Source organism: Bufo bufo, chromosome 1 (genome assembly GCF_905171765.1).
Source record: "Bufo bufo chromosome 1, aBufBuf1.1, whole genome shotgun sequence".
Taxonomy (NCBI): Eukaryota; Metazoa; Chordata; class Amphibia; order Anura; family Bufonidae; genus Bufo; species Bufo bufo.
The window spans coordinates 252,937,654-252,959,750 of NC_053389.1; the positions used below are offsets into that span (position 1 = coordinate 252,937,654).

The window sequence follows — 22,097 nt, forward strand, 5'->3', positions numbered from 1 at the left end:
TGGAAGGCAAACTCAACTCTGCTATATCTTTCTCTTTGCTTTCTTATTGATGCTGCTCTTTCTCTCTGTAGTGTGACTCTAGGTTATGCCAGGGAACTTTCCTCCTGGCTGCTGAAGCTTTAGGCTTCTGCCTCCATGGCCAGCAGAGCTTAAGGTGCTCTGGCTGGCGTGGGCATGTCAGGCAGTGACATGTCCCTGCACTCCCTTCCCCTGTCTAGGGAAGACTAGAACTAACTGGAAACTTCTGCCCCACCCTTCCAGCAGGAAGCAAGACTGGCCTACTTCATCCCAAAGATGGGAGAATGCAATGGTAAGTTCCATTCTCTCTAAATATAGCTCTGCCATTTGCACTGCCACCTGCTGGTGAACCAGGCACATAACATGTAATAAAACAGTTGCATAAAGTTATTATCATTGTACCATATAAAGGACCTGGACAGAATTACACAGATGACATACAGGTAAGCCCATTAGAGATAGTAGCAGTGTGCAGGAGTGGTAACACTCTGGGGTGTTACAGCTGCAGCAATGGCATTAAGAGGAATAGGATGTCATCACTGCTGGCCCATGCTGGACTGGTGCCACTGAAGCAACTGAACATTTATAAGTTGAGTATAGTTTATTTTAGAACCCTAATGCCTGTCCATGTGTCAGGTTTACCCCTTTACTTATAATGTTAGGATAGTGTTCCTACCACGATTCCCACAGTTTTTTCTCCGGTTTGTATAGTCTCTGAACTTTTATCAGATGTTAGTTTTAATGATGTGCATTCTTATTGGACTAGGTTCCACGTGTTTTTTACATTGGTGGCTGAAATGCATGCCATGAATGCCAAGGGAGCTCCAATCGGTTTTGGGAGCAGTAATCACCAGACACCTATCTTATCAGTTTGTTCTTCAGTGGTGGAGAAAGAAGTGAAGTGCAGACTGCAATGCTTGTCCTGTTCCCCACAGAACCTCCTGCCTCCTGTTACACAACTAGTGTGTTTAGTTTCCTCCACTGTTCTGATCCCAGGATCCCTGAGCACCCAATGAAAGGAAGAACTGAGCACTGGAAGAAGACAACAAACTATACAAATACTGTCCATGTTAGGAGCTACAGGCACCCCTTGTGTAGGCATGTGTAGGTCGCACACCCCTAAGGCCGGTCCTGGTAGGATGCTGTTTGTATTCACTCTCTGTTCTGGAATGAAGATCCTGAAATGAAAACCACCCCTCTAGTAAGTCAGACTCATAATTAACTAGCAATGTATTTAGAAAATAGGGTCCCCCTTTTATATATGGAATGACAGGAATCAGGTCCTCCCACATAGCAAGTCAGTGATCTGGCTTATGGCAAAATTCCAATGCATACAGGTTACCGGGAACACTCCAAGAAAAAAATGTGGTCATGTAATCACTTCATGAGACCTATAGACAAAGCCGCTCTTGTCCTTGGGCTGTATCGGGTTTTGCAACCAATCCCAATTTGCAGTACCAGACACAGCCCATGGACAAGGGTGGGGCCATTTCTGAAAAAAAAAAAAAAAAAGGAGACCCTTTCTTTTTATTTCAAACAACCCCTTTAAACTCCTTTACTATTAAAAAACACAAACAACATAGTAATCCCTATCTAAAGCCCTGATTTATGGAGTTAATATAAAGATTCTTCCTTCGAGGCCTTTTTTTTCTTCTCCTTTTAACTAGTTTCTATTTAAATGCAGATGCCCTGTCTTTTCCTATCTTTCTCTCCTTCTCCTGAGCAGGCCGGTGGAAAAGACGTCTTCAATTTAAATGTTAATACGAGACAAACCTTCAAAATGGAGCCAGTGTAGCTGAGCAGGGAGGGCTGTCTGACAGTATTTAATATCTCTTTATACCTTATTCCTTCTATTAAAAAGCACTTTATGTAATGGGAGCACACCTTGCATGAAATCCAGAAGTGGCTTATTTAACACTGGCGGAAAAGATTGCGGAAGGAGCTTTTCTCCTAAAGAAACAGACAGGGCTGCAGAGCAGATATGCATCGTCAGGGTATGTTCACACAGCGGAAATTTCAAATTCATGAGCTCCTTTGTTTCCATCGAGAATCTGCGGACCCGCAGCAGTTCTTAATGCAAATCAAGGGTCAACCCAGGATTTCTGCCACAAATTCATCCACAAAATCTGTTGTGTGAACATGCCCTTAGATACATACAGAAATATATAGTAATGATAGAGAGAGTGAGGAAGTGAGGACGGAGCATTAATGATATATGGAAGGGAAAGGAGCAGGGTCTACCTATGCTGATTTTGAGGGGGCACTTGGCATTGGCTTATTTATTGTATGCACTTATATAGCACTACTATATTCCGCAGCGCTTTACAGACATTAGCATCCAACTGTCCCCAATGGGGCTCACAATCTAAGTTGCCTATCAGTATGTCTTTGGAGTGTGTGAGGAACCCGGAGGAAACCCATGCAAACACAGGGAGAACATACAAACTCCATGCAGATGTTGTCCTTGGTTGGATTTGAACCTACGACCCCAGCGCTACGAGGCACCAGTGCTAACCATTGAGCCACCATGCTGCCATCAAGTGATGACATTAGAGAGGATAGGGATTAACTATAAGTGCCCTCTACAAGTATGAATATGAATAAATTGAAGAGTTCAGAAGAAAAAGAAAATCCCATTTACTGGGGAATAAGCAGAACACCTGCATGGCGCCCTCCTTTTGATAATTTCAACTGCAGATCGGCCGATTCCCAGCTCCTCTTCTGCCATCCAAGATCACCGCTCCACTTCCTGCTGCTCTCAGATTGGCCAGTACTGCTCATGTGATTACTGCGAGCCAACCCAAGAGCAGAGCTGGAGAGGCAGGAAGTGTCCTGGGCTTCTGATGCACAGTGTTAACCAGGTAGTCTGAGAAGTGGTGCAGCCATCCCAGATGGCAGAAGAGGAGCCTGGGAAATGCGGGATCTGTCGCTCAAAAGATGAAAAGGAGGGCACACGTGTTCTGTTTTTCCCCAGTTAATGTGATTTTTTTTTTATTGAACGGGGGGGGGGGGGGGGTGTTACTTTAAATACTGTATACGGTAGATGAGCAACCAGCAGCTATAGCAGATCTACAAATGCCTAATGTTCAGCCCTTTCTTAGATATATCAGTTGCAGGAAAAGCTAGGTAAGGACTAATACAGTGATCCATTACAGCCTTTATATTAAAGGGGTAATGCCATGAATAATGTAAAAAGTGAAGATCAGACATCATATAGTACATAACAATCTCTTTCTAAAAAAGCTACAACCAGCCCTGTACCTTACATGGATCCTGTCTGCTGCTGGGCATGTCCTGTCTGCTGCAGCTAATGGCAGTTAAAGGATGGAGCTGACCATGTAGGTCAACCTCAGTGAGCTGGACAGAGAATTTAGAAAAATGGCAAACAGCAGGTGGCGCTATACAGATACATTTTATTAAATAACTCAGTGGCTATACTAAATTTTAAATTACATGCAATTACAAAAGTATCCAGGTGCTGGTTTGAAAAATGTAGAATATTCTTTGTGGGACATCCCCTTTGATGTCGCTCAGGCTTCCCAGAGTCTTGAATAGTATTTATAATGTAGTATTATGTTAATAAGGGATCGCTTTTAAAGTAGTTATCAAATAGTAGTCTCAACTATAGAGGAGTTTTCACAGACGAGAACTACAAAATGAGCTGCATAGGAGAAGCTTCAGGTCTAAACTCCACATAATGTGAAAATCCCTCTACTGTTTTGCAGTTAAATGTGTAAACCCTTTACGAGACACGTTCTGGGCTGGATTGTAAGATGCACTGAGTGGAAAATGTCCATCTGCCTACAAGTTCGTGTTGACTTTGCTCCTCAGAATGTTTCATCCACAGCCGACCTCTCCTCTGTGGTCTCCACCAGCAAGAGACAGAGCCCGACCATTGATGGGCGAAGGAAAACTGTGCAAACCAGGTTTCACGCAGGAAGAGTAATTAGTTGCGACATGGCCCTCGAGGAGAGGTTTTACACATACAGGAGAAGACAGCTAAAGTCAGCCAAGAGTTCACTTAAATCAGCTGCTATCTGTGACACTATGTGTGAACACCGGGGGTCAATCTGTAAATGTCACCCCCAGAGCTCTATTAAAAGTGTGATGTTATTTGTAAATCACATTCTGGCCTTGGTTCCTATAGAATATCTTGTTACAGTCTATAGCTTCATATAGTGTTGGATATATTTGTTTCAAATAGCTCAGTCACATCCAGAGTTGGGTTTAAAGGGGTTCTCACACGACTAATGTTAAAAATGAAAATCAAACATCATATAGGACATGACAATCTCTTTCTAACAAAGCTAGAACCAGCCCTGTACCTCACATGGATCCAGAGATCTCCCCATTCATTGCTTCAATTGCTCTGCTAGATTTACTTCAAGTTGGGAGTTCAGAGGGAGTGCCCTTACTCAGGGGGCGTGTCTTTTCTGCCACAACTCAACTGTCACAGCTTCTAAAAGAAGATAAGACTGGCGACAGTTGAAGGATGGGACTGAGCGTGTGCGACCACCTCAGTCATGTTACTGAGGTGGACAGAGAAATAAGAACAAGAAGTAGGTGGCACATTTTATTGAATAACTCAGCAACAATAGTACATTTTTAATTACATGCAGAACTGCACATATATACACACATATATGTATACCTTAGGCTACTTTCATACTAGCGGCACGGACCTCCGGCAGGCTGTTCCGTCGGGTGAACAGCCTGTCGGATCCGTCCTGCCGCTAGTGACTGTGTGTCCCCGGACTGCCGCTCCATCCCCATTGACTATAATGGGGGCGGGGGCGGAGTTCCGGCAGCAGCATGGCAAGAGGCTGCCGAAATAAAACTACGACATGGCCGACATTTATTCCGTGCGCTGCCGTGCTGCCGCCGGAACTCTGCACCGCCCCCATTATAGTCAATGGGGACAGAGCAGCAGTCCGGCGGCACACAGTCACTAGCGGCAGTACGGATCCGACAGGCTGTTCACCCGACGGAACAGCCTGCCGGAGGTCCGTGCCGCTAGTGTGAAAGTAGCCTAAGCAGCTGCAGCCTGTGCAGGTTGCAATATGTGGGATGAACCTAAATCTATCAGACATAGGCAATAATCAAGCCTCTAATCTGTCTGAGGTTTGGAAACACTTTTGCGGCATAGAGTGAGTTTTAAAACCACCTACGGGTGGCAATCTAAGGAAAAAGCTACTATCCAGAGAATGTTATTTGATTTTCACCCTAGCTACTAGATCTCCTAAAGGTATGAATATCAGACAGGGCGTCATGTATTATTATTGATTCCTGGTCACTATCTATATTACATGCGTTTTTAATTTAGTTTTTGCTTCATGTAAAAAATTTCATATAGGTGAACTATATTCAAATAATTTCTCATTACCTGGTAATCACTGACTTGCTTGACATTTGCTATCTTTCTGTAGTTATGGTTGCCGTCTTAGGTGGGAATTTTGATTTGTTTAGTTGCCATTTTTTTCAACTTAACTTATTTTGTCGATTGGCATGTCAACTTTAGAGTTAATCGAATCAAAGCCAAACAAATTGACTTTGATCCGAATTTGAGGAAAAATTTGATTAGCTGCGAATGCGAATTTCCTCATGCTTAATGGTAGCAAATCTATTTTTCCTGAAATGGTGGTAAAAATAAAAAAAATACATACTCACCTCATCCATTTGCGCGTGAAGAGGGTGTCACTGCCAACTTAAATGCAGAAACCACATAAAATCTCAGTGATGATATCACCATGCCCAGCCAGCGTGATGACGTAATGTCATCACGTCATCGCATGAGATTTTGCGCGGTGTCTTTAATCTAGATGGCTGCGACGGCCTCTACGCAATTAAATGGATAAGGTGAGTATTTTTTTTTTTTACCCTGATTAACCCCTGAAAGTCCTAAATTGTAGCCTCATATGCCACGATCAGTGGTGAACGCAGCATCTGAGGGGTTCAGTGGCAGGGGATTGCGCGATCGTCGTTCACCATCATTGCACCCGCTATCATACTAAGGAATGTGATTCGTGACGAAGTAGTTCATCAGGATTCAAATTTCTTTGTGAAATTCAGTGAAGTAGCCGAATAAAATTTTTTATAACTTCGCTCATCTTTAGTCACCTGCTTGAGAAAGACCAGTCATGGTCGAAACGTCGCTGTGATTATGCTGCTGTTTGAATGAAACAACCGGAATTCTTTTCACCTAATTGGCAAGTGCTGCGGATTCTTTTACTGTTTGCTCATCTTTAGTCACCTTAAAGACTTTGTACTTCTTTGAGGGCAATCTTTTTATTGTTGTGTTGTACTCATTTTGAGCTAAAAATATTTTTTTCAATTGGTCTTTATTAAAAGTTTTGAGCCCCTCTCTCTGTACAGCATCTAGATTCTCTAGTAGCAGGCTCTGTATTTTTCCCATCAGGTAACTCAGCTGACCTTATAAACACTCATTATAGCTTAATTCTTATCTTACTGATAAGAATGTGGCTTAAATAAGTGTTTGACCTTTTAGTAATTTAGAAATAAGGTTTATTAGATGACCGGCACAAAGTGAAAGTACAATTCACACAGTTAGACAGTTAACTTTTTGTGACAGAACATCTCAATATTTTTAATAAAGACCAATTAAAAAAATTATTTTTAGCCCAAAATGGGAAAGGCAATCATAAAAAAAAAACCTCCCCTGAAGGTGTACATAGCCTTTGAGGGTTCATTTAACTGCTATTTATTCAATTAATGACGTATCAACATAATTTGTTCCCATTGGCGCTTAATATTTTTGAATGTCCATTTTAATAATGTGTATGTGATTTTTGTGATAGGTTTTGACAAAGGAATACTGTAGCCTAAAACGAGTCAACAATTTCATGTTTTTTACCCTTCCATCAATAAAGATACCGGTTCTGGATTATATTTCTGTACTTCCGAATTTTTGGTGGGATACAACTATTTACTAAAAGAGACATGTTACGAGTGGTGACAACCTGTCCCCTTTAAGCCTCCTGCTGTTACATTTGCTCTGCCGTGGGGCATTGTGGGAGATGTAGCAGTTGCTCCAGGCAGTGTACAACAGTTGAAGGTGTGAAATAAATCAATCTCACAGTACAATGCACCTGAGTGCACTGCTTAATGGGATCTCACAGAAAACAAACAGTCCTCGGGACTACTGTGGATCTATAAAATCTGGACTATTGGGGGCAATTGGGATATGCAGCACAAACATTGCCTTCCCCGTGCATCAGTTTTGCACAGTTTGACGGTAGGCATCACAAACCACAACACACGCATCTATGAGAAACGAATGTAGTCGCTGCCATAGCCCCACAGAGGATGTCCTCCAGCTTTACTGCAATCCTGAACAGCAGATTCTTCTTCTCATTGTGCAGAAACTACATGAACATTTTATACTGAAGCATATTTGTCATTTAGGTCACTAGAAAAGACAGGTGACATCCCTGTAGGAGTGGTCATATTAATTGTCACTAAGCTTTCCCAAACACAGATGCAGTGTATACTATTGAGCGAAGTTTAGAAAAATTCAATTCACCTGCTTCGCCAAATTTCACAAACAAATTGGCTTTGTGACGAATTATGCATTTCTTTGTAAGTAGCAGGCGCAATGACAGGGAATGGCGATTTCGCTGCCCCCCATCATTGAACCCCTCAGATGCTGCATTCATCATTGATCGCTGCATCTGACAATAATAGCGAGGGCTTTCAGGGGGTAATCTAGTAAAAAAAAAATATAATACTCACCTTATTCATTTGAGCACGAAGAGGCCACCACGGCCATCTTGATTGAAGACATCTTGCGCAATGTGTGATGACATAATCACGCTGGCCAGAGTACTGATGTCATATGTCACTGCACACAAGATTTTGCATGGGATCTTCAATCAAGATGGCTGTGGTGGCCTCTTGGCGTGGGGAGTATGTTTTTTTTTTGAGGGGAGTTAACTCCATTTCAAGTAAAATTGATTTGTTACCACAAAGCATGAGGAAATTCGGCTAATCAAAGTTTTCCTGAAATTTGGATAGAAGTCCACTTTGGATACTTCGATTCGCTCAACCCTAGCAATCTATTAGAATTTCTAATAACATAACTGGAGAGGTTCATTCAAGCACCTATATGTACTGGGGATTTTTGTGGGATCTGCATGGTCCCTACACCCTGGACATAGCAGGTTTGGTTAAGCTGCCATGAAAATCATCATGGGATGGTGGTGGGTTTCCATAATTGCAGTGTTCTGCTGTGCTATATGCTTGCATTTCGACTCCCTTCAGTTCTGTCCCTCCTAAATATGGGTCAAGGAATGTGAGGACCTTATCACTACTAATTTCAAGAGGAGGTCTGCCAGGTTATGGATGTCCTCTAAATCTGCTTGAGATTCTGCTGAGAATTTTGCAGACACAATATCAGATATTCTGTCGATAGTAGACATATATCTATTCTAGTTGAACATATAGGACAGTATTATAGTAGTTACTGTATATTCTTGTACATTGGGGCAGTATTGTAGTAGTTTTATTCTTGCACATATGGGACAGTATTATAGTAGTTTTTTTCTTGTACATAGGGGCAGTATTACAGTAGTTAAATTCTTGTACATAAGGGGCAGTATAGTATTATAGTATATAATAGTGCATAGGTAGCAGTATTATAGTAGTTGTATTCTTGTATATAGGGGCAGTATCATAGTAGTTATATTCTTGCACGTGGTGCAGTATTATAGTAGTTATATTTTTGTGCATAGGTAGCAGAATCATAGTAGTTATATTCTTATACATAGGGGCAGTATTATAGTAGATATATTCTTGCACATGGTGCAGTATTACAGTAGCTATATTCTTGTACATGGGGCAGTATTATAGTAGTTATATTATTGTACATGGGGCAGTATTATAGTCGTTATATTATTGTACAAAGGGGGTGGTAATATAGAAGTTATATTCTTGCACAAGGTGCAGTATTACAGTAGTTATATTCTTGCACAAGGTGCAGTATTACAGTAGTTATATTCTTGTACGTGGGGCAGTATTATAGTAGTTATATTATTGTACATAGGGGGCAGTATTATAGTAGTTATATTATTGTACACAGGAGACAGCATTATAATAGCTATACTCTTGGGAGGCAGCTAAATTCTTGTTTATTTCAATAGATGACAGACATAATTATAGATAGAGTAGTTGTACACTGAGGTTCTTAAACCATTGGTAGACAGCTGCTATTGCTGGGGAAGTTGTGGCCACTGAAGTATGTCCCCTCTGTGACATCTTTGTGCCTTAATACAGGAGTTAACCTCATCCAATAACCCCTAAAGAGGTTCTGCAGCAACTTTTTACAGTTTATACACACTACAATACCTTCCGGTGGCTTCAGTACTTTTTTGTAAAAGGGAAAATGGTTGCCATGAAGCTTCCTTTTCCATTGTGAATTACTGCAGAACTTCTTTTAAAAGAAGGAGAGTCTTTCTTTAAGATGATAAATACAAGGCTGATTTGCACATAGGGAATTACATGCAATGTATACAGTGAGGATCTGATGCTTATAAAGCAGGACTATAGAAATGCTCTGCCACACAGAACCTTTAGAACTGAGGATTTGGATGGTGAAAAGGTTGACTAGTTCTCCCAATGTCGACCATACATCTCTACAAAGCCATAGACAGCAGCGTGTTCTGTTGTCAGACCCCAGGCTGCATTGTGCGGAGCGCTGACTACATTCATTAATTTATAATGTGCTTACAAAGCCTTGGAAATACCTAGTCAAGCTGCGCTTAACCCTTCCCTGCCACACACAGCCACGTTATACAATGCATGTAACTACCAGTAAACACGTCGCAATTAAAAGGGGCCTTCTGATTAAAGCAAGCATAATGAAATATTACAAATCATTTTTCTATCAATTCCTCATAGTTTTCAAGATCTCTGCATGGTGTCAGTAAACGGAAATCTTTCCTAGTCATATGTTGGACACAAAGGCGTTTTTTGTACCAAGGCAAGCAACTGTGTAATTATCACATTTGCAGGACAGATTTACATATTCTAGAATTAAACACTTAAAGGGGGTGTCCATTATTTATTAAGTGATGAAGTCAATGGGAGCAAGTGACAATCTCCGTCCACTACAAAGTAGATGAAGCTGTCTGCTTTCGGTGCCAGAACTATTGCCGAACAGCCTATCGATGGGGGTGCCGATTGTAGTACCCCTGCCAATCAGGTAGTGATTGCCTATCCTGAGTATAGGTCATCACTTAAAAAAGGTGGACAACCCCTTTAACGTTTACATACAGTGACAGCAATCAGATTTTGAAAATTTGTTAATAATTGATACACAAATATATCAAAAAGATCCTGATCTGACATGTTAATTATGCAAGTTTGGACAAATCCCAGGGGCAGAGGCGTAAGTAAAGGGGAGCAAAGATGGCAGCTATCCCCTGTCTTTAGCGCTCGAAGTTTCCCAAAGCCTTTGCCACATTAAAAGACGCCAGTATTTTGCATGGCACATTGAACGTGGAAGTGTTACAATTTTGCATTGCATTCAGCTTAAATACATTGGTCATTAAATTCTCAGTTTTTGTATTGTTTTATATTCATTTCTATGGAAGTTCTTACACGGAAAGAGCAGAATGTGTAAAAGATAAAAAGAAAAAGTAATCCATCCTCCGCCACTGCCATTCTGATGCCTGGCCACTCCCCACTGCTCTCCGTTTTCTGGGCTTTTCTGGGCTTGACACACAGGAAATGGCTTGGACTGCCTGCTCAGCCAATCACTGGCCACAGCGCTGAACTGCCTCAGTCAGTGATTGGCTGAGCAGGCAGTCCAAGCCATTTCCTGTGCGTCGAGTACCTGGCCCAGGAAGTGTAGAGCAGCAGGGACTGAGCACTGTTGAATCGGCAACGGCAAGGGATTGATGATATGAGTTAGTAGAATATAGTATTTTTTTTATTTTTAACCCAATGCTCACTTAAAAAAAAAAAAGAATGTTTTTTTATAGAATTATTCTACATAACCAGTTGAGTCATATAAATACATACATTACATACAGTATCTTGTACAGGATCACTGTATGGGTTAATATCACGTTTTTGTCTACGTTGATGGGTACTACGCTTTTGCATCCTTTTTTTCCCAACGTATATGTTAAACATAGAAAACGTGATGTGAACCCAGCCTAAGCAGTAGCAGCTGTAGTGGAGCATATACGCTGCTTGGATTATGGGAAATGGATGAATCTACCTCCTACCATTTAGAATACTGTATATGTATACATCTGATATATTACTCACAGTCTAGTACAACAGTGTACAGGTGATTTTACATTTAGACCATCCTGTTTTTATTCCCACAGATTTACGCAGGATGACAGCCGGATTTATGGGAATGGCGGTCGCCATCATTCTGTTTGGCTGGATCATAGGAGTGCTGGGCTGCTGCTGGGACAGGGGGCTCATGCAGTATGTTGCTGGTCTGCTCTTCCTAATGGGAGGTAAGTGAAATCATCACATGTAATCTAATAAAGCCATAGGTTGGGATGATCCGAGCCTTACATGGCATCCTTCCTTCACTGCAAGGGGAAGCATTTTGACAATCCATATCTTTCAGTCTAACCACTCCAGTTTAGGGAGGGCGTGGGGGTAACATTTCAGTTTGTGCGTCAGGCAGCTAAAAATCTAGATGCATGTCTCTGAAACCAGTTGCACCTTCTAAACACTTCCTGTTTTCCTCAAGACACTACTGACTGTTCTGGTAGTGGTGCCCACAGTGCCATCTTCATAGAAATGTCCATAAGGTCAACCCCACGAGACTTCATAAGGTAGTAAAGCATAATACGTTCTCTATACTAATGTCGTGTCTTATTTTGATGCTACTTCCTTCTTCACAGCCGTGAGCAGGTGTAATTGCAACTAAGCTGTCCCATTCACTTCAATGGGATGGCTCCTTCATATACACTTGAACAGGAAGGAGCTGTCCCATTGATGTGAATGGGACAGGAGAGATGTAATTACACCTGCTCACTGCTGCAGTTGCGATGGCGAGAAGGTAAACAATGAAGGGAAACAGCTGATCGGTGGGGGTGCTAGGAGTCAGCCTCCCACTGATCCGATATTCATGACCTATCCTGAGGTCATCAATATAAAAAAAAGCAGACAAACCCTTTAAAGGGGTTGTCCGAGTTATAAAAAAAATATATACAGCACTGAAAATCTGATGGGCAGCAATATATAACTAAGCTAAGCAAGTTTTATGCAAAAAAATATATAGATTTCCTCATTTCCCTGGTTCTCTTCTGGCCCTTTGTTTACATGCAATAAAAAACAATCTCTGCCCCTCCCCCTGTAGTACTGCCCTGAGTGATGTGTCTGCCTGGTGGGAGAATCAGCAGCATGTTGTATGTATAGGACTACAAGTCTCAGCTGTACAATGACACTGCTAGCTGTACAATGACACTGCTAAGGGAGTGGATACAAGAGCTGCCCTGAGTGCTGGGAGAATCAACAGCAACTTGTAAGTGTAGAACTACAAGTTCCAGCTGTATAATGACACTGCTAATACACACAGGATTTTCCCCCTACCTTCTTGTGCAATGCTCTCTGTAGTCTGTCAGCTCCTGTGCCCAGAATTGTCACTGCTGCAGCTAACCTAGTCTGTGCAGCTGAAGGGGTTAAGAATCCTAGGAGAGAGCAGCCCGGCAGTGAAGGGGGGAGTGGCCAGCACAGTGACATCTCGTTTACAGGCTTTTAAACGAACTTTATCAGAGCAGGGAGAGAAGCTGACATCACAGGTCATGTGACCCTCAGTGAAATCTGAGAAACCAGCCACTGCAGCTAAAGTGAGTTAATTGGAAAGCTGTTACATTTGCCTAGTTAGGAACATAGAAAGAACTAAAAAATAACTCGGACAACCCCTTTAAGACAAGAAAGGGCTCAAGCAAATTGTTAACCTTGTCTCATAGAGCTAGAGCAGAAACAGAAAAAAGCAAGATTCCACCAGCACAAGATACCGATGTAGGAGATAATTTATTAAAACAATAAAATATATAAAATCACGTATAATGCGTTTCTGAGGTGGGCTGCCTCCTTCCTCAGATACAATGAAACTACTGACATGGATTACATTTATAGCCAAGCAAGTCAAAGTCAAAACAGAATCCACAAAAAGGTAAACCGTTGTAGTATGTAACAAACAGAACATAAACCTCAAAAGAGGTGTGGTGTTTGCAAATTTGCATAAAACATTTTCCCCAGTTCTTTCTGGGTGGGAATAGGGCTTTCAATTTTTCACAATTTGAGATTTAAATGTCGGGAAGCAGATGGTATTCTCCTAAAAGTTACCCTAATAGGATTGTTAACACAAATTAACCCCTACCCTCTCACTAACGACAACATAAGGCTAAGTACAGGTACCAAATGCTGCCCTCTGTAGGCAGGGAAGAGGACACCAAACGAGGAAAAGTGTTCAACCTCACCTCATAGATCGTCTACACCAATTTTACCATTTAATTGCAGGAGATTTCAAGTTGGTGTTTTAAATATCGTAGAGCAGAGATCACTATAAAGATATATTAAGACATTAATTAAATTACAAAAACAAGATGGTGTCTAAATTTGGAGATTTCAGTTTTTGAAGAATAAAAAGAATTCACCCAAAAATAATGCAGACAACTTCTTCTGAATATGCCCTATTAAAGCATATGAAGTCATAGACGGTGTCCCACACTCAGGACTCCCCTCCATGAGACAAAGCAGAGGGCCACTGACAATCCTTCTGCAGTGGCCCCAGGAATGACTGGTGAAAGTTACATTGCTTGGTGCCAAATATAATGTAACCATAAAATATATGATCGTTATTTGCTTTTATATTAGTATTAAGACTACAGGCAGAATGTTGCCTTCAGAAAATGTGTTGCAGTTGACCCTTTCTAATACTTTCCATTTAATGTCTTCCTACAGGCACTTTCTGTATAATTTCACTGTGCACTTGCGTAGCGGGGATCAACTTTGAGCTCTCCCGTTACCCTCGATTCCTGTACGGGCTACCTGATGACATCAGCCATGGTTATGGATGGTCCATGTTCTGTGCCTGGGGGGGCTTGGGCCTAACGTTAATTTCAGGCTTCTTCTGCACCTTAGCACCTTCAGTGCAGCCCGTCCTGAGGACCAACTGCCCCAAAACACGTCCCGAGAATGGAACAGTGTGCTAAAATCCCTCTGCAGTGCACAAGTGAGAAAGAGAGAGACGGGCCATTCTACCTTATACTAATGCCTGGACTACAAATATCTTGTCACCCATTTCATTCATTGCAAGGTGGCCATTTGGATGCCACTAAAGGGTGATGCTGACAATGGTAACTTTAGCTCCTCATGATGGTAGAGTCCATGTCAAGGACTATGTATATATCTAATTCACCAACGCTTTTGTTTTCTTGGACCATATACTAGATAACATGGGGAATTTTTATCACGAACACCATCCTTGTTTTATCACAATGTTTTCTTCAACATCTACATGTTATTATTAGGCCAATCAACAGGAACGTTGACCCTCTTTGGGGCCTAATATGGAAAAAACACACATCCCCCAACCACCTTCTCGGAACCCTGAAGAAGAATTTCCAAAAAAATGTATTTTTAAATTTGACAAAAATAAAAATAAAAGAAACTACTACCCACATATAATCTCCTCACGTCAAGTAAAAACGAACCAGTAAATTAAAGTCACAACTTTTTGTTTTCCATTAACAATGACAGTGAAGTCTGTGAACATGTGGCAAAAAAAAATAAAAAATGAAGCATAAGCTGATTCCTGTTTGCTCAGTTGTGGAGTCTCTGCTGCCTTAGCACGTGCCTGGTCTATAGGATGGACTCAAACCAGTGGCAGAAGCACAAGGCCTAATGGAAAAGACTTTTCTCTCTGTGCCAGTCCTTTATGCGTCATTAAGACTTTGGGGGTCTTTTTCATTCTCTTTTTAGGAGTTAAAAAGAGTCCAGTTCCGTTATTACATTGAGTTCTCCATGGATATGACTTGGACTATGTAAGGGGATTGAGAAGTGTTTATCATGCTGGGGTAACAGGTCATGGGGCTTATTAGCAGTGGTGGATGTAATATTACTGATTTGAACACTAGAGTTATATGGCACTCAAATTTGCCCTAAAATATTCAATATAAGTAACTGTTTACCTGTACATTTACTTTTCTACAATGTTGGCTCAAAAGTTTTTTTGTTTGATGTCAGATGGCATACCTTCCATCTAAGGAGCACCTTAAACAAGTAGAAAGTATGCAGGACCTTTCCCCCCAGTATTCTGCACCTGAAACACTGCAGCTTTTTGTATGGTATCTCGAAAAAAAATAATTCTGTATGAAAGGAATATTTAGGTGTAAGCTTTTCTTTGTAGCAATAATGGTTGACTATTCTGTTGAGTAAGTCTACTTTCACACTCGTGTTTTGGTTTCCGTTTGTGAGATCCGTTCAGGGCTCTCACAGGAGGTCCAAATCAGATCAGTTTGCATTCTAATGCATTCTGAATGGAAAAAGGATCCGCTCAGAATGCATCAGTTTGCATCAGTTCAATCTCCATTCCGTTTCGGAGACGGACACCAAAAAGCTGCTTGCAGCATTTTGGTGTCCGTCTGATGAAACTGAGCCAAACGGATCCGTCCTGGCCCACAATGTAAGTCAATGGGGACGGATCAGTTTTCACTGACATAATCTGGCACAATAGAAAACGGATCCGTCCTCCATTGACTTTCAGTGGTGTTCAAGACGTCTTGGCTATGTTAAAGATAATACAAACGGATCCGTTCTGAACAGATGCAGACGGTTGTATTATCTGAACGGATCCGTCCATGACGCACAAAACGCGAGTGTGAAAGTAGCCTTACACCATTGTTTCAACAAAGTGGCAAAATGAAAAAGAAATAAACTACCTTGCGTCTTTAGCAGTACCTGGACCCTGGGCATCCAGTGTACAAATGTTTTTATTTACAGAGCTCTTAAAGGAGTTGTCGACATTTTATTTTATTAATGCAAACTGCCTGGCACTAATTATATAATAAAATCCCTGCCACTCACCTTTGGTACTACTGCCCTTCCTCTCCCCTGACTGCAGCCAGTGACATATTGCTGTAGTGAAGAGGACAGACCTCCATTCTAGCCAATCACCAGCCTATGTAGTGAATGGCAGTGTCTTATTTATCATCAGGGCCTAGGCAGTTTGCATTAACAATATGAAAAAATTAATAATAAAAAAAAACATGGACAACCCTTTCACTGGAGTGTAATTCCACCCACACCAAGCTACTCAGCACCAGTATATGAGAATAAGAAAAGTTAGCCACCTTGAATTATAGTATAATATACAATCTAAACATTATTCATGTATGTTAAAGGGGTTGTCCAAGGTTTTGATATTGATGGTGTATCCTCAGGATAGGGCTTCAATATCAGATTGGTTGGAGTCTGTTTACCGGGAACCCCCGTCAATCAACTGTTTGAAGAGGCAGCAGCACTCCAGTGAGTGCTGCGGCCTCCGTCATGTTCATCGCCTACATGTCCTAGGTGCAGCTCAGTACCATTCAAGTGAATAAGGCTGAGCTGCAATACTAAGCACAACTACTATACAAAGTAGAGCTCTGTGCTTGGTGAGCTGCCAGAAACCAGGTTGCTAGGAGCAGGACCCCCACCAATCGGATACTAATGACTTATCCTGAGAATATATCATCAATATAAAAAAAATGAAGGGGAGAACCCCTTTAAACATCTGTTGGACACCGGTGGATCTTAGATGAAACAGTTAAAATTTTCAAAAATATTAATAATCTATAAACCTTACTCACATGAAAGGAGTATATTAATTCTGTTGGACTTGAGAGCCTGGAAGTTGCATTTTCATTTGCAAATAATTTTCAGTCTACAGCAGCACAAGAACAAGAACACCAGTACATTGAGAGAGTTTACAAATTTATTTAAGAGATAGTAATTATCACCAGCAGGAAGTAAATTGGGAAGAAAATGCCTACCTGTTGTCCCTTTTTAGGAACAGTGGCCTTCACCTTTTCAAAATTGCACACAGGTAAGGCATGATTCACACTAGTAGCATGGCTTCCATTTACATTGCTGGATCATTGATGGATCAGATTGGTTGCCTGTGGACTCCCTTCATTTATAATTGGGTCCGTCAGGGTTCCATCAAGGTTCAGCTATTTTTGATGGCAAGAAAATTCACAGAAACCCAAATAGAACAAACGATGGAGGCCTTGAACACTTCTGTGAAGAAAGCTTAGAGCAGTTATACATTTCTGCCATCTATCTGTGGTACAAAGAAGAATCTGCCCATTATTCCAGGATCCTATCTGAGATCTCACTTATAATATAGTGTACATATATAATATAATTCTTTCATATTAATATTCCCAACACTTCCATAATGGTTGAGATTTCAACACAAAGCTGCAGTGTTAATGGTAAGTGGGAAGGGTACCGCAGTGGGTACGGTTGTTTGTCATGCTGTCCTTGAATGTACTTATATTGTAGCAAGACTTAAATGGCCTACATACACATCTGATTAATTATCTCCAAATGTAATAAAGATCACTTATAAACTCGGTAACATTTCAAGTTTCCAGAGAATGATGCACACAGGTCCATTCCACTGCAGTAATACATTCTCCCAGGAAGATTAGTCGTAGATAGTAAATCTTGTGCGAGAACTGGAAAGAACCTTAAAAACATTTAAGGTGGACCCAATGGAGCTTGTTATTTATATCAAAATGTAATCAGCAACAAACGCTCTTAAATCTTTTATATCACTAATTACTTATCTGAGACCTCAAGTCCGTAAATAACATGCATACAATTAGTGTTGGTGGAATCACATCTTAACAGACCAGCAACACAACCAGACAATTAACTTGAAGGGTCCTATAATTAAAAGAATTCTCAGACTACAGTATTTTAACATCTTAAAGCGTAATCTAAAAAATTGTAAATATGGACCCAAAGATGGATAAAACTGGTGGAAAAGGGGCCCCAGCTCAGGCTACCATATACCCTTCCCAATGACTGGATGATTATTAAAAGGACACCTGTCTCCATAGGCACCACATCATTTGCAAATAAGATTAAAAAAAAAAAGTGGGTTAGGCCACCCACATGCCAGGTACTTCTCTTCTAGGAGAGAGGGGTTGTAGTGGTAGAAGCAAGTACCAGGAAAATGGCCATTTTGATTGCTGCTATGAAATGTACCTATACACATTAGACAAAGCACAGGTGAACCTGTGGATTTCAGCATGATCCACTGACACTCATATATTGGCACCACCTGACCACCTGAGGTCTTTTTGTTCCCAAAGTTCTCTTCATTGAAATAAACACATGTGCTTGGCAGAGACCTGTTTATAGTAGGAACTGTTAGCCAAATAAACATGCACCCAGCAGTTATTTAAGGCATAGGTTCACCAGAACTTCCATACACAAGCCTGATCTTGTTTAAATCTTTTGGAGCTGCTTCACTATGCTTCCCCTTCTCATCTGCAGGCTGGAAACAATTCAATGGAGAGATCCAATTTTATAGTCTCCCCTGAGATAAGCCACCTTGAAGATGTCGCGCAACCATCCAGGTCTCCCCTGTCATCACAAAATCAGCAAGCTCTTTTGGCCATCAATTATTTTATACTGTACATATGACCAACTAATATCTTATGATGTCTACAGTAATATAAATTATGGTCAAAGAGACCTTTTTAATTTGGTCATGCAAAAGTCAAAGGAATTGTCCAGGCAACAGACATTGTGACCTATCGTAAGGACAGGACATCAATATCAAATTGGTGGGGGTCCAACTTCTGGCACTCCCACCAATCAGCTGTTTGAAGAGGCTGCGGCGCCTTGTTGCTCTTCCCCTTCAAGAGAACAGAAGAGGAAGCAGTAATTACACTGCACTGTCACTTCAAACTAGACAGCATTCAGGTAAACATTTAAGAGGATGCAGCACTAGCGTGGGTGCCATAGCTCTTTCAAACAGCTGATTGGCAGAAGTACCGGTAGTTGCTCCCTCGCCAATCTGATGTTGCTGACCTGTCCTGAGGACAACCCCTTTCAATGCTGTAGCAGGTGAACGTTTGAGAAAATACCACCACAGAAAATACTGCAAAACATCAGCTGAATAGAAAACTTTGATGAACTTGATTGACTAAGCTCAAATTACGGTAGGACCATTTCATGCAATAAGTGGCAATTCCACAATCCAATAGCAATGATGCAAGTAAGGATGGAAACATATGGTCAACTTAATATTGTCGACAGAAGATAAAGATGACCTAGAATAAAGAACTTCCATATATATTATCCACCAACTACATTCACTGAACTACGTATATTTTGTTGGCACATATGTCATCATGTGATGATATTATTACCTTAGAGCCTTAATGCCAACTCCAGTGTAGATGCTACACCCTTAGGGGTCAACCTACCCTGAGTTATCTAAAAAAAAAAAAAAGCTTCCTCCAAAACTCCATAATTTTACCCAAAGGAGATCACCATGGTGGTTTTGTAACATGTAGTTATTAAATACTATCTGGGTTTTGCATCGTGCTAGCTCTCTCTCTCTCTCTGCATATAACAGTTTCACAGTATTATATTTGGTGTGTTTCTATGGATTTCAATAAATCAAATAGCCCATGAAAGTTTTATCTTCATACTATGATCTACCACCAAATTGTTGCTTCCTTGAAGTCAGTACTAACCACAGACTGACTGGACAATTTGCTTATAGGTGATAACAGTCTTAATATATACTTTTCACTGATCAGGACACAATGTCATCACCACCATGTACTACTGTCAATGAAGCTCATACCTTCAAAATATCAAAGTGAATCCATATGTTAAATAATGGGCTAGTCCACAAAAGACACTACCAACCAGGTCAACTGACTTGACTATCAAGCCTCATGTATGCTGACCACAAAATAACCCTCAATGTTTATATAAGTACTGCAGGCCACAGAATTTAGATGACTATTTTAGACATATTTTTGACAGTGTCAAACAACTATTTTTGGAAATGGTTACACAATTAATCATTCCCCTAGGGTTCATTATTGGACCACCTGATGAACCTTTGTCATTATTCTGCAGGTACATGGATATCACATTTCGAGGGAGCCCATTTTTGTGTGACTGACTTCTATACAAATGGAAGTCAGATTTTCTTCAGAACTTTTTCTGATCCAAGGGCCACATTGTCAGATTAGACCATTCTCAAGGGCTTCAATAAAAAATAGAGGTACAGTATACTGATTCATTCAGTGTAACAACTAGAGTACCTAAATGGGAAAAGGTTGCCTGCTCTCTTGTTTGGCATGTCATTGGTATACTCCTCTAAAGAAACAATCTGCATACCCAATGCAGGACGTAAAAAGGGATTGTATGACAAGAGATTCAGAGTAGATATGGCCAGTAGACCAGTCATGGCCTGCACAGTATAACACTAACAGTTTTTCATAGATTGTTCCTTTAAGCTCCCCTCTAAGAGGGCCAGCGATACAGTGCTCCCTAAGAAAGTGCCCACTACTTGTTACCAGCCTTGCATTGTGGACCACAGACTATGCAATCCTGTGGTTTTTCTCTATTAGACAAACATGACTGCTGTCTTCCAAATATAGTGCCATGCCTATCCACAGGTTGTGTCTGGTGCGGCAGCTCATCTCCCTTGAAGTCAATAGAGTCAATGTAATACCTGTAGTACCGCTGTAATACCACATACAACCTGTGGATTGGAGAAGTGATGTTTTTGGGAGAAAGTAGCCATGTTTTTCTAATCCTGTAGCCTTTAAATGAGGTCAGAATCCTGCAGTATGACAATCCTTCACCACACGGATTTAATTTGCATAGGTCTGTGAAGATCAGCAGAAGCATGTAGATATTGTTTTTCTAACATGACACCCTACAGTAATTGCACCGCCACGGTCAACTTATCCTTTTTCTGCTTATCTTACACCTTTTTGGCAGCTTGTGGCTTAATAAGATACAACGGAGAACATCATCAGAAATTAAAATACGTTATACAGAAAACACAAGGCTTCACTGTCACTTTCTGCTGACTCGGCAGCGCTAGGGGAGAAAAGCTGCAGACTCTTAAGCCGTTTTCACTCTGGGTTCTACGGTGCCTATGACACAGTCCGGTGCTACATGGACCAGTGCGATTGTAACATGGGAATCTTATGCTCCACAATGTTCTGGGATGTAGAATGTACTAAAATCAAGATACTGAATGAGAAATTATATTTTTTGCTTTTTTCCGTTCTGTGAGTTCCCTGTAAAAAGGGCATTTCCTAAGACTCAAATCCATTCTTAAGGAGCATGGGAAGTATCACTACAAAATTAGTCTGATACCATCAAAGAAGATATCTCATCTTGGAATCCCTTTAAAGCCCCATTCACTCGACCGTATTTTTGGTCCACATCCAATGTGCATTTTTTGTGGATCGGATGCAGACCCATTCATTTCAATGGATCCCGAAAAAAGTGGACCGTGTTCATGTCCACCTTTTTATGCTGTAATAGGACAACACCTTTAAAGGGGTTATCCCATGATTAATAAAAAAAATTTGAATCAGACACCATATAGTACATGACAATCTCTTCCTAACAAAGCTAAGTACTTGGTTCCAGACATGTCCGCATTCATTGCTCCAATTGCTCAGCTAGATTTATTTCAAGCTAGCAGCTCAGGGTGTTGTATCCTTTCTCAGGGGGTGTGCCCTGTCTGAAGCGGCTAGTGATAGTTAAAAGATGGAACTGAGTATGTGTGTCCACCTCAGTGAGGTGGACAGAGAAATTAGAAAATGAGCACACAGCAGGAGGTGCTATACAGATAGATTTCATTGAATAACTCAGTGGCTACACAACATTTTGAATTACATGCCATTACAAAAGGATTCAGATCCAGGTGCTGGTTTGAAAACTGTAGAATATTTTACATGGAACAACCCCTTTAAGGTGACTGGGAAGCTAAGGTGACCACTCTCATACAAACTGTCAAGAAGTCCAAATAGGTTGTCAACCAAATG

The 22,097-nt window shown here is 41.0% G+C and overlaps 2 protein-coding genes across 3 annotated transcripts in view; both read left to right on the plus strand.

Moving 5' to 3' along the window:
• TMEM178B (transmembrane protein 178B) overlaps positions 1-14,222 on the plus strand; it is a 278,157-nt gene extending 263,935 nt beyond the window's left edge. Inside the window, exons 3-4 of the mRNA XM_040434536.1 lie at positions 11,370-11,507; positions 13,972-14,222. Of these exons, the coding sequence (XP_040290470.1) occupies positions 11,370-11,507; positions 13,972-14,222 (389 nt within the window). The remainder of the gene's footprint in view (positions 1-11,369; positions 11,508-13,971) is intronic.
• Positions 1-22,097, plus strand: part of LOC121005778 (E3 ubiquitin/ISG15 ligase TRIM25-like) — a 965,623-nt gene that overhangs the window by 468,784 nt on the left and 474,742 nt on the right. The window lies entirely within an intron of this gene.